The sequence below is a fragment of the Melitaea cinxia genome, chromosome 13, assembly GCF_905220565.1.
Source record: "Melitaea cinxia chromosome 13, ilMelCinx1.1, whole genome shotgun sequence".
Lineage (NCBI taxonomy): Eukaryota > Metazoa > Arthropoda > Insecta > Lepidoptera > Nymphalidae > Melitaea > Melitaea cinxia.
This window is the reverse complement of record NC_059406.1, coordinates 4,076,600-4,091,361: the sequence shown is the minus strand read 5'-3', so window position 1 is coordinate 4,091,361 and position 14,762 is coordinate 4,076,600. Positions and strand designations below refer to the sequence as shown.

The window sequence follows — 14,762 nt, the reverse complement described above, 5'->3', positions numbered from 1 at the left end:
TTTCGATTAAATTAAAAATTATTAAAATCGGTACACCCAGTAAAAAGTTAATGCGGATTTTCAAGAAGTTCCCTCGATTTCTCTTGGATCCCATCATCAGATCCTGGTTTACTTATCATGGTACTAAACTTGGGATATCTACTTTCCAACAAAAAAAGAATTATTAAAATCGGTACATCCAGTAGAAAGTTATGCGGTATAATACAACGTAGGTCGGCGAAAAAAGCGTCAAGTAAAAACGCATTATTAGATATAACTTGAAAAGTAGTTTTTAGATCTCAAATAAATTTAAATGGGACCAATTGCCACACACCACCTTTCGATTAAAAAAAAATTGTCGATATCGGTCCACACGGTCCAAAGTTCTGATGTAACATACATTTAAAAAAAATACAGTCAAATTGAGAACCTTTCCTTTTTTGGAAGTCGGTTAAAAATTGTAACAGTCCATCCCTGAAAATATTAGGGGAATATAATTTTTAAGACCTTTAAAAATACTGCCTTAACTTCAATGAAACTTGGAAAAAATTGAGTCCATACTATGACCTGATGACACTTTTTAACCGACTTCCAAAAAAGGAGGAGGTTCTCAATTCGACTGTATTTTTTTTTATGTATGTTACATCAGAACTTTGGACCGTGTGGACCGATTTCGACAATTTTTTTTTAATCGAAAGGTGGTGTGTGGCAATTGGTCCCATTTAAATTTATTTGAGATCTAACTACTACTTTTCGAGTTATATCTAATAATGCGTTTTTACTTGACGCTTTTTTCGTCGACCTACGTTGTATTATACCGCATAACTTTCTACTGGATGTACCGATTTTGATAATTCTTTTTTTGTTGGAAAGGGGATATCTCTAGTTTGGTACCATGATAAGGAAACCAGGATCTGATGATGGAATCCTAGAGAAATCGAGGGAAACTCTCGAAAATCCGTAATAACTTTTTACTGGGTGTACCGATTTTGATAATTTTTAATTTAATCGAAAGCTGATGTGATCATGTGGTCACATATAAATTTTTTCGAGATCTGATAACTACTTTTTGAGTAATCTTTGATAACGCATAGTTGCTTGACTATTTTTTCGTCGATCTACGTTGTATTACTTGTCGATGTAATTGAAGTCGGTTTTTTTTTCGTTTGCGAGCAAACACAATTATAAATTTATTGTTTGAAATTTGGTAAAGTTGACTTACGAGAGGTGATGAAAGTTAAAATCTGTAGTTACAAACGAAGTGGATACAGCTACTTTTGAGTAAATTTTCAATTTAAATTTAAAAAAAAAACGTATGCATTTACTTAACAAACTTCTAACATTGTATTACACAGTGCGGCATGTCTCGAGAAGCGGCCTGCATTTTTTTGGCATGACAGACCGTGATGTCCTTAGCTTGTCGACATCACGGTCAACTCATTTACATTAAATATGCACTGGACCGTAAAATATATTGGTAAAGTGAAGTTATTTTAAAGTTCGTCTGTTTACTCTTTGTACTCGTACTTGTAGTCAAGGAAGTGGATGTGTACTTTACATTTGCATATACATTATTTTATAAAGTTCCAAATGTTTATTATAATCTTGTTTTTAACCGACTTCCAAAAAAGGAGGAGGTTCTCAATTCGACTGTATTTTTTTTTTATGTATGTTACATTAGAACTTTGGACCGTGTGGACCGATTTCGACAATTTTTTTTTTTAATCGAAAGGTGGTGTGTGGCAATTGGTTCCATTTAAATTTATTTGAGATCTAACAACCACTTTTCGAGTTATATCTAATAATGCGTTTTTACTTGACGCTTTTTTCGCCGACCTACGTTGTATTATACCGCATAACTTTCTACTGGATGTACCCATTTTAATAATTCTTTTTTTGTTGGAAAGTAGATATCCCAAGTTTAGTACCATGATAAGGAAACCAGGATCTGATGATGAGATCCTAGAGAAATCGAGGGAAACTCTTGAAAATCCACAATAACTTTTTACTGGGTGTACCGATTTTAATAATTTTTAATTTAATCGAAAGCTGATGTTTGTAATGTGGTCACATATAAATTTTATTGAGATCTGATAACTACTTTTTGAGTAATCTTTGATAACGCGTAGTTACTTGACTATTTTTTCATCGATCTACGTTGTATTACTCGTCGATGTAATTGAAGTCGGTTTTTTTCGTTTGCGAGCAAACACGATTATTGTTCAAGTAGCCTCAATTTGTAATGTACCTAAAGTTATCCAGCAACTTTACCTTAGTTCTAATACTTAATTAACACTAAATCCTAGTGTCTCGATTGACTTACTTGACTTATCTTTTGCGCCTTTTGTACTTATCTCCTGTTTTTATTTTTGTAATTTTGCTCATTCTTGGTGTACAAAAGAAGAGGTTTTATTATTATTATTATTTTTACGTTGTATAATCTCGGCTAGTAACCACTAAGCCGGGTAGTCGATGACATGGGCCTAAGCCAAATGTACATCAACGGGTTATCAAATAAAAGATTATTAAATTTATATACATTATATTTTATAAGCGTTGGCGTGACAGTTTATATGAATGTTAGTCGTTAATCAGGTTGGTTGGGCTCACTTTGGAGAAATTTTCTTACCAATCTGCATGTGTTTAGAATTGCTGCTTTTTGTAATAATTGGTAAGCGCTCGCTGGTAATTTTAGTGTTTGTAGAGAGAGAGAGCATGCAGTTGAATAGGTATAACTCCTGTTGTGGAAAGTACTATTGGGACTATTGTAACTTTTTGTAAATGCCAAATTCGGGTTATTTAATTTTTTAATTCAGTATATTTAGATAGTTTTTTAGCGATTCTTGATTGTAGGTTATGTGTGTTGGGTACTGCTATGTCAGTAAGAAAACCAGTCTTGCTTATTTTGTCAATTAGTGTTATATCAGGTCTATTAAAGTGGATTGTGCGGTCTGTAAGGATGCCTCGGTCAAAGTACAGTAGTGGAGTTTTCTAACGTGGGCTCTCGGGTGTATTTGTAATATGGTAATAATTTGTCAGTTAATTTACATTCATAAGCAAGTTTTTGGTGTATGATACTGGCTATTTGATCGTGTCTGTGTTTATAGTCCGTTTGGACTAATGATTTGCACGCGCCGGTTATGTTGGATAGTTTCTGGATTACTTTTACATTTTCTACAAGAATCAGTGGTGGCTAAATATTTAATTATATATTTTCTATAGTTTTTTGTTTCAATGATCTGATCCTGTCATGAATCATGAATCCTTCAGTCTCCGGGAAGAGTGCACCTCGATGAAGCCACTCGTTCGACGCTTCTTTGTCGACGTTTGAAAGGCATAGATCCTGGGGGTGTCTTCCGTGTAGAGATTTCTGGGCCCATTCTGTGATTTTAGTTCTGTCGTCAATTAATCATTCATTTTTCTGAGCACTCCTAATTTTAAGGTTAAGAGGCGTAAAAGCTTGATCCATTTTTGGAACGAAGTTCCTTACGGCAGGCTTGACATTTTGGCTGGGCGACCGAACTGAAAAAAATGTGATACTAAAACCGTAAGAAAAATATATAACGGAAGTGACGTAATATCAGTCACACGACTGTATAATATGACGTTTGTAAAACTAAAATATTACTAGTAAACTTTTTTTTAAATTATTTATGTAATTTTGTACTGTCGACAAAAATAAATAAAAGACACATGTTTTTTATTTCACTTAATAGTTTGTATTATTATTATTGTTAATATTTTTTTTTTGGGTTTATTTTATTTTACGGTATTTGTTATTTTCTAAAATACTAAATTTCCTAAATACTAAAATAAAAAAAGCAAGAACTAGGAAATATATATAAAATTCAATTTTTTTTCAAATTGTATTGCTTCTATACTATCCGAAGGAACTTCGTTCCTACCTGATTTCCTATGACACCACATAATTTTTTGTTATTATTTTATGAAGTCTGGAAGATTCTATTTTAGCAAAAAAGTATTTTTTGAGAGTAGAAATCTGTTTATTGTGTAAATTTAAAATATCTATGAGGCCTCAGCCTCCTTTTTTTCTAGGTAGTGTTAGTCTTTGTAAGAATGATCTGGGGTGGTGTTTGTGGGATTTAGTTATGGGGATGTTAATTTTTCATTGTAGGCTCTTGAATTCCGATTTTGTTCATTTTATAATACCAAAAGAATGTGTAAGTATAGGTATTGCAAAGGTGTTGATTACTAGGTAGTGTTACGTGAATATAGCAGTGTTTTTAGTATTGTGTTTAGTCAGTGTTGAAATTGTTGTGTCAGTCTAGTCTTAGCTTCCTTGTGATGTATTTGTAAAGATTGGTCGTACCCTAAGTATTTGTAGGTATCTTCTTCATTTAATGGTTCTATTTTTCTCCTGTTATTAGCTTATAATGATGTTGATAATTTTTCCCTGCCTTAATTGAGTTGATTCTACATTTATCAATTCCAAATTCCATTTGTATGTCCTTTGTAAACTATTCTGTTATTTTAGTTATTTCGATTAGTTAATCTTCAGTGCTAGAGTATAATTTAATATCATAACATATACATGAGATGGTTAAAAATGTAATCTTCACTGCCTATGTCCGTCTGTTTGTCAGTTTGTCGAACAGATAAGGAAATTCCTAATGAAGTGGAGTTTAGTATATTCGAGAGAGGGCTAAGGGCAATACAGAACCACAAAGGACTCAAAGCATCTCCTTGAAATATGCCTCGTTGTATTTTGATTTTATCGGTCTCTACTAGTGATGTGGCTTGCGTTGTGAGTTGGAGTACGGTTGTCCAGTTTGATATCGTAACCTTTAAAAAGTTAATTATAGTTGGATGTATTTTGCAAATTTTTAAGACTTTCATAAGCCACGGGTGAGGAACTGAATCAAAAGAAAAATAGACTACAAAAATGATTTTTTGTAGTCTATCTACATACTGAATAAATCGGATTTGGTTTTTTGGGCTTTTTTAAGGACTATGGAATCTAATATTAATTGTTCTTTGCACCCTTGGCTATACTTTCGGCAACCTTTTTGTTGTTCAGCTAAAATATTGTTAAAGTCGGAATGCGCGTATATTAACTCGGATATGCAAGATGTTAATATTTTATACAAATTTTTGTTAACTTAAATAATAAAAAATGCTTAAATGCTGGCTTCTTATTTACAATCAGTTTATTTCTTGACGACACAGTATTACATTAGTATACATTACTGGAGCATTCATTACTTGACTAAAGACAAGAAGTCTATATCGGAAACGGATATGTACTATTGATAATTCAGAGTTGCCACACACTAAGTTTATATTAAACAACAATTTTGTAGCCATGTGATAGGTCTGTACTTTGCTGGGTTAGAGAGGTCGTTTTTGTCTTTTGGGTATCATAAATGTTATGCCTGCTGTTAAGTACAATTGAATGATTTCTGGTTTTTGTATAAAGTTATTTAATTGATGGTAAAGATATTTATGGATATTTGTGAGTTTTTTGTACCAGTAACTATGGATATAATCTAATCCTGGTGATTTCCAATTATGTAAATTTCGTAGAACTTTTTCAAATGTTAGCAGGGGGATATGTTCAAATGTCATTGGTCGTATTGTTCCATCGTTGTTTGATGTTTCGGTTTGTATCCAATTAGCCTGATCATTGTGTTGAACAGGATCTTCCCACATCTTTGCCCAATATTGTCTCAATAAATCCGGATCAGGTGTTTTTGTTATAATTTCGTTTGACAAGTTACCCTGTGTGTTGGTTGTATATAGTTTGTGTATTTTTTTAACATATTCGCAACCCATAGTGGAGCAGCGTGGTGGATTAAGCTGCAATCTTTCTCCTACATGAAGAAAGAGTCGTATGCCCAGCAGTAGGATGTTCCAGGCTGAATACAAACGTTCGCTGAGAACGTATTTTGTGACACAATTGGATTAAGGTGATCTAAGGACTCGAACAAGTTTGTATAAAGATATTTCATATTTTGTGCTACAAATATTACAAACTTATTGCAAATAAACGTTTAATAAGAACTGATTTTGACAAATTATATATCTAAGGGCGTCAAATAGGTGTTGAAACGTCTTTCATTTTTTTTTTTATTAGAAGCATGAAACTTAATTTTCGTACTATTGAAAATGAATCAATATGCAATATTCTATCCATATATACATCCATATCAGCATTAGTGGACAATCTATCCTTAAAAGGGTGAAATAATTAAAAAATGATAAAATTTAAAATAGAAATTCGTCATTTTTGAAACTGAAAACACCAAACTGGGCTACTAATTAAAAATGAGTGAACACATGTTTCAGTTTTTAGGTGAAATAGGGTATGAAATTTGTATGTAATTTTGATGTCTCAAAATATCTCAAACGTTTTTCTGTCATATAGGAAGCAGAAATTTTAGAAGGATAAAATTTCATTTTGAGGGTTTTGATTGTTTAAAACATTAGTACCTAAGTATTCAATAGATAATTAATTATTGAATTTATCACTCATAAAAATACAATTAATAGCTTAGTTTTCGTATAGTAAATAATTAAGTTACTTGCTCATATAATTAAAAAAAAATTAAGTAATTTTTCAGCCTTCGTATTCAATATGTCTCGCGTTATTTTGCTATCATCCGTACATTCAAAAAGTTGACGTCCAACATAATATTTTTTTGAATCGATGCTGTTTACTGTAATGGTGTTAAAAAAACTTCAAATGATATTAAGTTAGAGCTTGAAGTGTATTCTGTATGTGTGTATTTAAGATACATAAAAAAGAAGAGAAAGTTTAAAGAAAAACATAGTAATCCGTGAAATAATAATGCGGCGCGAAATTCCAAGTCTCACCGCTCATCGACTCCGCGATGAATTATTTAAGACTCCCGCGCTGCGCTGCTCGCCTGGTAACTCGACATCTGTTGCATAATACAAATAGCAGTAAAACTTTGTTGGTGCGGCGATTTTGTGCAAAACTTTGAGAGCATATTTTATTCTTTAGCCGATATAATTATGGCGTATTTGATTCCTTTATTTTCCACTTAATATGGTACACAAACATTTATATATGGTACATAAACATTTTTCTTAGATTAGTAAGTTTTTCTTGTGCTTATTTAGACAGTCAATCTGAAGGAGTAAACTCTAGTTGTGCGTCGGAGCTGACACACATTTTTTTTTTAGTTTTTTATTCGTAGTACTGTGTTCAAAATAATGATAATTTTAAAATAATATTTGAAAGTACTATTATGACTATTATTCACTACCTTTACAAAAATATGGTGACTATAGCAATGCTAAATATAGCATTCAAAACACACCAACTTCACGTTGCTGGCGAATGTAATCATAACTTGTCTCGTGTGCATTGGTTTTTTAGCAAAATATTTGATCTCCTTAATTTGTGCACACCTCTAACCGCTGCTACTGTATCGTGTCCAGTACCCAAAGGTTATCTGGAAGAAATCGCTATTTAGCGATAAGATCGCCTTTGTACATCTTGTATTGTATGTTTCTTTATATGTGTCTGTATTTCGGTGTACATTAAGAATAAATAAATAAATCTTGCTTATTTTCGTATATTATGAAAATAGTTACGCCCTGCGGTTTACCAGTTATTTGCTAATATTTATTGTTTAATTGTTGTGGGTTATATTTAAATTAACAAATACCCACTCATTTAGCTATTCACTGGATATGATAAGTGTGTGACTTGAAAGCGTTCGTTATTGCTTAAAGATATATATATATATATCTTTAAGCAATAACGAACGCTATATATATATATATATATATATATATATATGTTTAGCCGTTTGCAGTGCTTTCTGCTCTGGGGGGCTCTTCCTATATCGAAAAAAAAAATGTAAATATATTTGTCAACTGTCACGTGTATATAACATAAGCACTAAGTTGCTTAGCTTACGAACAGACAAACGACCATGAGTGTATGTCATAGATATTTATTATTTATAGATAATATCTCTATCATATCAGTGAACCCTTTTTCCGTTAATTCAGTTAAATTCAGTATGCATATAAATGTTGAAAAAAATTAAGATTCAAATACTTTACAAATTTACTTTGTTGCTTTGTCAGTGGTCTCAGTCGCCACTGAGCGTGGCGGGAGGAGCAGCTGAATCGCCACCGGAGGGGTTCAGAAGAGCTGCGCGAGGGTCTTTCTCCGCCATACTGGATCTGCTAACTGCAACCACCAACCTTGATCATCATCAAGTAAGAATCAACGATTCTTTTCATTCGCTTAAATGTTTTTTTTTTTTTTTAATTACTAAATAGATTAAAGTTAAAAAGGATGTTGCAATTTTCGCTTGGCCGTTTTTGTTTGATTATATAGAACCGTAGAATATTGTATATTTGTTGATATTATACTACGTATCTCTCGTTATTATAATGTCAATGGAACTGCGTTATTTGCGTCTTTGACTGTGAAGGTGTTCAAATTAAAGAGAGCTCTTTTATTCCATAAAGGCAGTAAGCACATAGGTTCTACGGATTCCTCGTTTATTGCAAATTTGAGACTTTCTTACTTTTTTAGGACTTGGTTGGCGTAGCATTAAAGTTCCCCATAATAGCTTTGCACCTGATAGATATTCGAGGCGTGTTTCACCTTTAATCTATTCTGCTCTATGAATAACCATTACTTCCTGATAAGTCACTGTCGAAACACTTGCGACTGATAAACCGGAAAACACCTCGAATCTGTTGATAGCTCTTCCTATCACTGATTAATTTGCCGGATATTATCAACTCCCCAAACCGTGTCTTTAAACTTATTATAATTGTACGATATCCCAGAATAATTCTCTCATTTGATAATATTTTACCTGACTATGAAGGTATGATCAAAGCTAAAATAACAATATAGAAGGCTTGTTTGAAGATCCAAGAAGACAACAACAAACGTTAACCTAACAAATAAGGTTTTAATACATAATTAATAAGTGTATTATAGTGTAAACATAAAATGACGAGTTAATAGTGTTTGTAAACGAGATTGAGTTCATGTCTCCTCTCGTGTACCGGATCAATACCTACTAAGTACATATTGCTGTTGTTTGTAATACTCAAAACCGTACTGACAATGTCCCGTGTATTAATGATGCGATTAGGAGATTACATTTTAATAAACTAGTGTTACTTTTTAAGTCCATATTTATATTGATTTCTTTCCTACACAAAATATAGTATAATATTTTAAAAATATACTATTTTTATTATTGGAACGAAGTTCCTTATGGGACGTTGAGGAGGACTACCCTAGCCAGTAAAAAACGTCCGTAACGTTAGATAAAAGCGTAAGATTCTTTATGTATCGTCACATATGTCGGCTATACAGTGTCTAATGTATAGTCTAGTGATGACTGTTATTATTATTGCAATTAACATTTTATAATAAGGAACTTCGATCCTATCTACAACACCACAGATTTTTTTTATTAAGTTAAGTCAAGGACGACGAGAAAAGACTAATTATTTAATTAATTTTTTTACATTTCTACTTGACTTGTAGGTGATCAAATTATTTTTATGCGTTCACGAAAAATCTTCGTTTAAAGAAGTTTATAAAAAAAATAGTTATTTATAATTTGAATCACTTAAAATATATTATGGAACTCCTGGTTATTATATAGTTATACATTCATCTACTTATATCGTCTTCATAAATAAAAACGAGATCCTAGAAATGTACCTATACTATACCTATGTAAGCGCATAACTTCTGAACGACTGCACAAAATTAAATAACATGGGACACCAGGTAGGAACGAAGTTCCTTCGGATAATATAGAAGCAACACAATTTTAAAATGTTGAATTTTATTTATATTTTCTAGTTGATTTTTTTTTTTTAATTTTGTTGATTGGTTTTTAATTAAGTAGATACATAAAAGTATTTAGGAAATTTAGTATTTTAGAAAATATCAAACACCGTAAAATAAAATAAATCAAACAAAATAATAATAATTCAAACTATTAAGTGAAATAAAAAACATATGGCTTTATTTATTTTTATCGACAGTAGGTATAAAATTACATAAATAATTTAAAAAAAGTTTACTAGTAATATTTTAGTTTTACAAACGTCATATTATACAGTCGTATGACTGATATTACGTCACTTCCGTTATATATTTTTCTTACCGTTTTAGTATCACATTTTTTTCAGTTCGGTCGCCCAGCCAAATGTCAAGCCTGCCGTAAGGAACTTCGTTCCAATTATTTTTGTGTTCTTTACTTTTAAAACAAGCTTTGTATGAGAGAAAATGAAAACAGATCAATATACGTATTCGCAAAAAATATCTAGTAGGAGGTTCTCCGGGGCAGCTAGTTACTAATTCAAACTTCCCTATTGTACATACACTGACGTTGCGAGCCTAACTCACGCCCGGGTACAATACCTTTTTAAAACCCCAAATTTAAAAATCATATAATAATGTCCAGCAATTTTTCGTTTTGTGGACAATTTGGTGCCCCTTTGTGAGTAGCGCCGGGGCCTTTCCCCCTCTCGCTACGCCACTGTGTACATAACTACCTAGATATATATTTACCTACAATTCAACACAAAAATAAAATAGTCGAAGAGATGGAAAATAATTTTATTGTTAAATTCTGATATGTAAGTCCACTCTCGATTTCGTTATAGGTAAATACGACTATGGATGGAGTTTATATTAAACTAGCGACCCGCCCCGGCTTCGCACGATTGCAATGATGATACTAAATATACCTACTACCGAATGTCTTAATTTAAAGTGTGAAGCTAGCTTATAGCATGAACAACATTCAAATATGCGTCGTTAGATTACACGTTGTTACAGAATGCGTTGAAGAAATAAAGGTTCACTGCTCGTTCCCCCTAGGTGATAATATGTTGACCCGACTTCTTAATAATATTCGTGCCAAATTTGAAGTAAATCCACGCAGTACTTTTTAAGTTTATCCCGGACATACATACAGACAAACAGACAAAAATTCTAAAAACTATATTATTGGCTTCGGTACCGATTGTAGATCACACTCCAAGTATTATTTTTAAAAAATATTCAATGTATGTACAGTTTTGACTTTCCTACCATTTTATTATTTATATTAAAATATTAAATTAAATTAATATTAAATTGTAAAATGTCGCAATACTTATTCGACCCTAAGCCACTGGAAAATTCGAAGCTACCTATTGTTATTCTAGCATCGAAAACTAATAAATTTAAAGAAGAAATTATAATCGTTATTCAATTTCTTTTTGACAAGTATTCGTTTTTCATTTGGATTGATCAAAGGCCAAAATAGCATAGATGATTTCGTCAACGTCATGAAGAATGTCGAGAATACGAAATTTTTAAGATCGTAGACGTAATAAGTCGGTGTTATGTGTTTTTTTAAATAAAAACACCCTTTTTATTATTAAAAGGATTCGTATATCATACAATCTTTACTACCTCTTTTCACTACCTGAGATATTCGAAAACTCAATATCAAAAGTTTGTTTTCTATATTTTTTTGTCCAACTATTTTGATTCCGACAGATCCATTAACTATCTACAAACAACTTGTATAAACACTTAAGTTATCATAGTATGAAAATATAACCAACTACAGCATCAATGTATCAATACTTTCGTTACAATACATTACCCTTATACCGAGCTGCGATGTTTCTGCCACGTCAATTTTCTCTCATCAGTATCAATTTCCCGTTTCCGTTAAAACTTGACGTTATTGCATTTGTTACTTCGTTAGATGATCGACGACACAACCCATCAGAGAATAAATTCGATGAATAACTTAAGTTTGTTAGCAATGCTCCTAAATTACTGTTGACCTATTTTCTGCTTAAGGGTAAATTAATTGGTTTCGTATGAACTACGACAATAATTTAATAAAAGACTTCATAAAATCTTATACTTATTATATAGGTACTTAATCTATTCTATATTATATATTTTTCTTTAGCTAGTTATTTTGGATAGAATTAAAAAAAAAAGTTATGTGCATTTTCTTAACCATAATGTGATATTTTCAATAGTAATTATTATAGAGTTGTTTTATTTGTTTTAGTAAATTTACTATAAAGATTAAATAAAATAAATCTATTAACTAACTTTTCAAATAATCTTTTAGTATCAGAATCTAACAAGTATGTAAAAAATATACACATTAACTAACGTATTCATATCGAACATAACGTATAAAATATTCATGTTTCGTCCATGTGACTTACCGGTATAAGAAGTTATCATCAGTTGGTAATTTTATTTTACCTGTTTTTATGCAAGGCAATATTGTACAGTTTTTCGAAAGCAAAACAAACATCGTGATCTACGAGTACTTAAGTATGTGTTAACATTTCAGTCTCCGTATTAACATAATCTTGTTTCTAAATGGCGCGGGGAAAAATTGTTTCAGGAGCAGTCTGACGGGTCAACGTCCCCTCGCAACGAGGATAAGTCCGGCGGCCATTCTCCTGCCGCTAATGAAGGTAATATTTATTTGATAAGCTATTATAAATACAATACTAGCTTCTGCGCGCAACTTCGTCCGCGTGGAACAGAGGCGCGCGCAATACTTGATCAGTATTTTGCTGCGATGTTATTTTAAAATTGCGATATCTCCTGAGAAACTCATTAAAATCGAATTATGTAAAAGGCTATTTTGTTTTAAATTAAATACTTGTGATGAATAACGTATTTATTTAGATAAGGATTAATATCATGTTTATAAAAACATCTTCGCAAATAATGCATTATTTTAAAACAAACTTGGTTAGCATAAAAAAGGTTATAGTGAGCCAACCTTAAAAGATAAATATATGCTGTCGCGAACTTTTTTTTTTTTGAACTGTTAAAGAGGATCAATTCTTTCATACATGATTTTTGCGAAACTTTAACTGTTTTCATAACGCACGCAGCGGAAGCTCTCAAAAGGAAAAATGAACCCCCGATTTCGAAACATTCTTCATTGGTGTTCCGCTCCTTTTGGTCTTACCGTGTAGTAAGATTACCGTATAGCCTATAACCTTCCTAGATAAATGGACTATATAACACTAAAAGAATTTTTCAAATCGGACCAGTAGTTTCTGAGATTAGCGCGTACAAACAAACAAACAAACAAACTCTTCAGCTTTATAATATTAGTATAGATTATAAACCGTTTTCATCAATATTTTAATTAAAGCTACTTTTAATTTCTATTATTAAACTTTAAAGCTTGAAAAATACAAGAGATAAAAATTACAAAAAAAAACCATTACCTACCCTAATTCATCGGCAAAAGCTGAACAAAATTTGACAACTGTATAAAAATGAACCTTAGAAAAATTGTTACTTTTATTTGAAAAATCGGTCGGGATATTTTTATAAAAACATCTCGATTTTTTTACGATTACTCTGAAGAAGATAATCGGCAGCATTATTAAATAATTATTATTCTGATTACCTGAAAATAGTACCTACCCACTGAACAAAATAAACTTTGTCACTTCACTTAAACATAGCCCATGCAAGGAAAATATAATAAATTAAGCCACATACGTATGTAGATATATTACATATTAAATTATTAAGATATAGAGATACGTAAATAATCAGTCAAATGAAAGTTGTAGCTGAGGCACATGATTAGTTTTTAATTTATTTCGTAAATAAAACACCAGATAGACATTTAAATGTACCATGCCCCTCTTCCTTGTATTTATTCTATACCTACATAATGTTGGAACGAAGTTCCTTACGGTAAGGCTTGATATTTGGCTGGGCAACCGAACTGAAAAAAATGTGATACTAACGGTAAGAAAAATATATAAAGGAAGTGACGTAATATCAGTCACGCGACTTTATAATATGACGTTTGTAAAACTAAAATATTACTAGTAAACTTTTTTTAAATTATTTATGTAATTTTATACTGTCGACAAAAATAAAGACATGTTTTTTATTTCACTTAATAGTTTGAATTATTATTATTATGATTATTATTTTCTTTGATTAATTTTATTTTACTGTATTTGTTATTTTCTAAAATACTAAATTTCCTAAATACTTTTATGTACTTAATTAAAAACCAATAAAAAAAAATCAGGAACTAGAAAATATATATAAAATTCAACATTTTTTTTTTTCAAATTGTGTTGCTTCTATACTATCCGAAGGAACTTCGTTCCTACCTGGTGTCCCATGACACCACATAATTTTTTTAATAATTATATTAGTATATGACACAAGTAAAATATTATTTTACTTACAAAATTATTGGAATTAAGTCTACAATAAAGTTTGATAATATATAAAATAACAATTTGTACACAGAAGGGAACAGTGAAAGATGATGGTCAGCGACCACTCTTCTAGACAGACTTGCACAACGAGGCTTTGCGGCAGACACGCGTCTTGCGTTACCACCTACAGGTTTCAACTTAATTCATTGGCAATGCCTTTTATCAACAAATAAGTGTTATTATTTCTTATAATTTTGATACGTAGACAAATTATTTTTGATGTTATTTCTAGTAATAAAGAAGCAATTACATATTGACACGCGTTGGCGCAACGGTTACAGCCATGGATTGTACCTGTTGCGCTGGCGGTTGGCGGGTTCGATCCCCGCACATGACTAACATTTGTATTGGCCATACAGGTGTTCGCCGTGGTTTGAGTGTTTGTGCAATCCTTGTGGGTCTCCCCACCGTGCCTCGGAGAGCACGTTAAGCCGTCGGTCCCGGTTGTTATCATGTACACCTGATAGCGATCGTTACTCATAGTAGAGAATGAAAATTGTAATATA

The 14,762-nt window shown here is 31.7% G+C and overlaps 1 protein-coding gene across 1 annotated transcript in view; it reads left to right on the top strand.

Annotated features, from left to right (window-relative positions):
• The window catches only part of LOC123659152 (26S proteasome non-ATPase regulatory subunit 10-like), a 41,002-nt gene extending 26,640 nt beyond the window's left edge, over positions 1-14,362 (top strand). Inside the window, exons 8-10 of the mRNA XM_045594406.1 lie at positions 8,062-8,196; positions 12,390-12,462; positions 14,288-14,362. Coding sequence (XP_045450362.1) covers positions 8,062-8,196; positions 12,390-12,462; positions 14,288-14,307 — 228 coding nt within the window. The 3' untranslated portion in view covers positions 14,308-14,362. The remainder of the gene's footprint in view (positions 1-8,061; positions 8,197-12,389; positions 12,463-14,287) is intronic.
• The last annotated feature ends 400 nt before the right edge of the window (positions 14,363-14,762 follow it).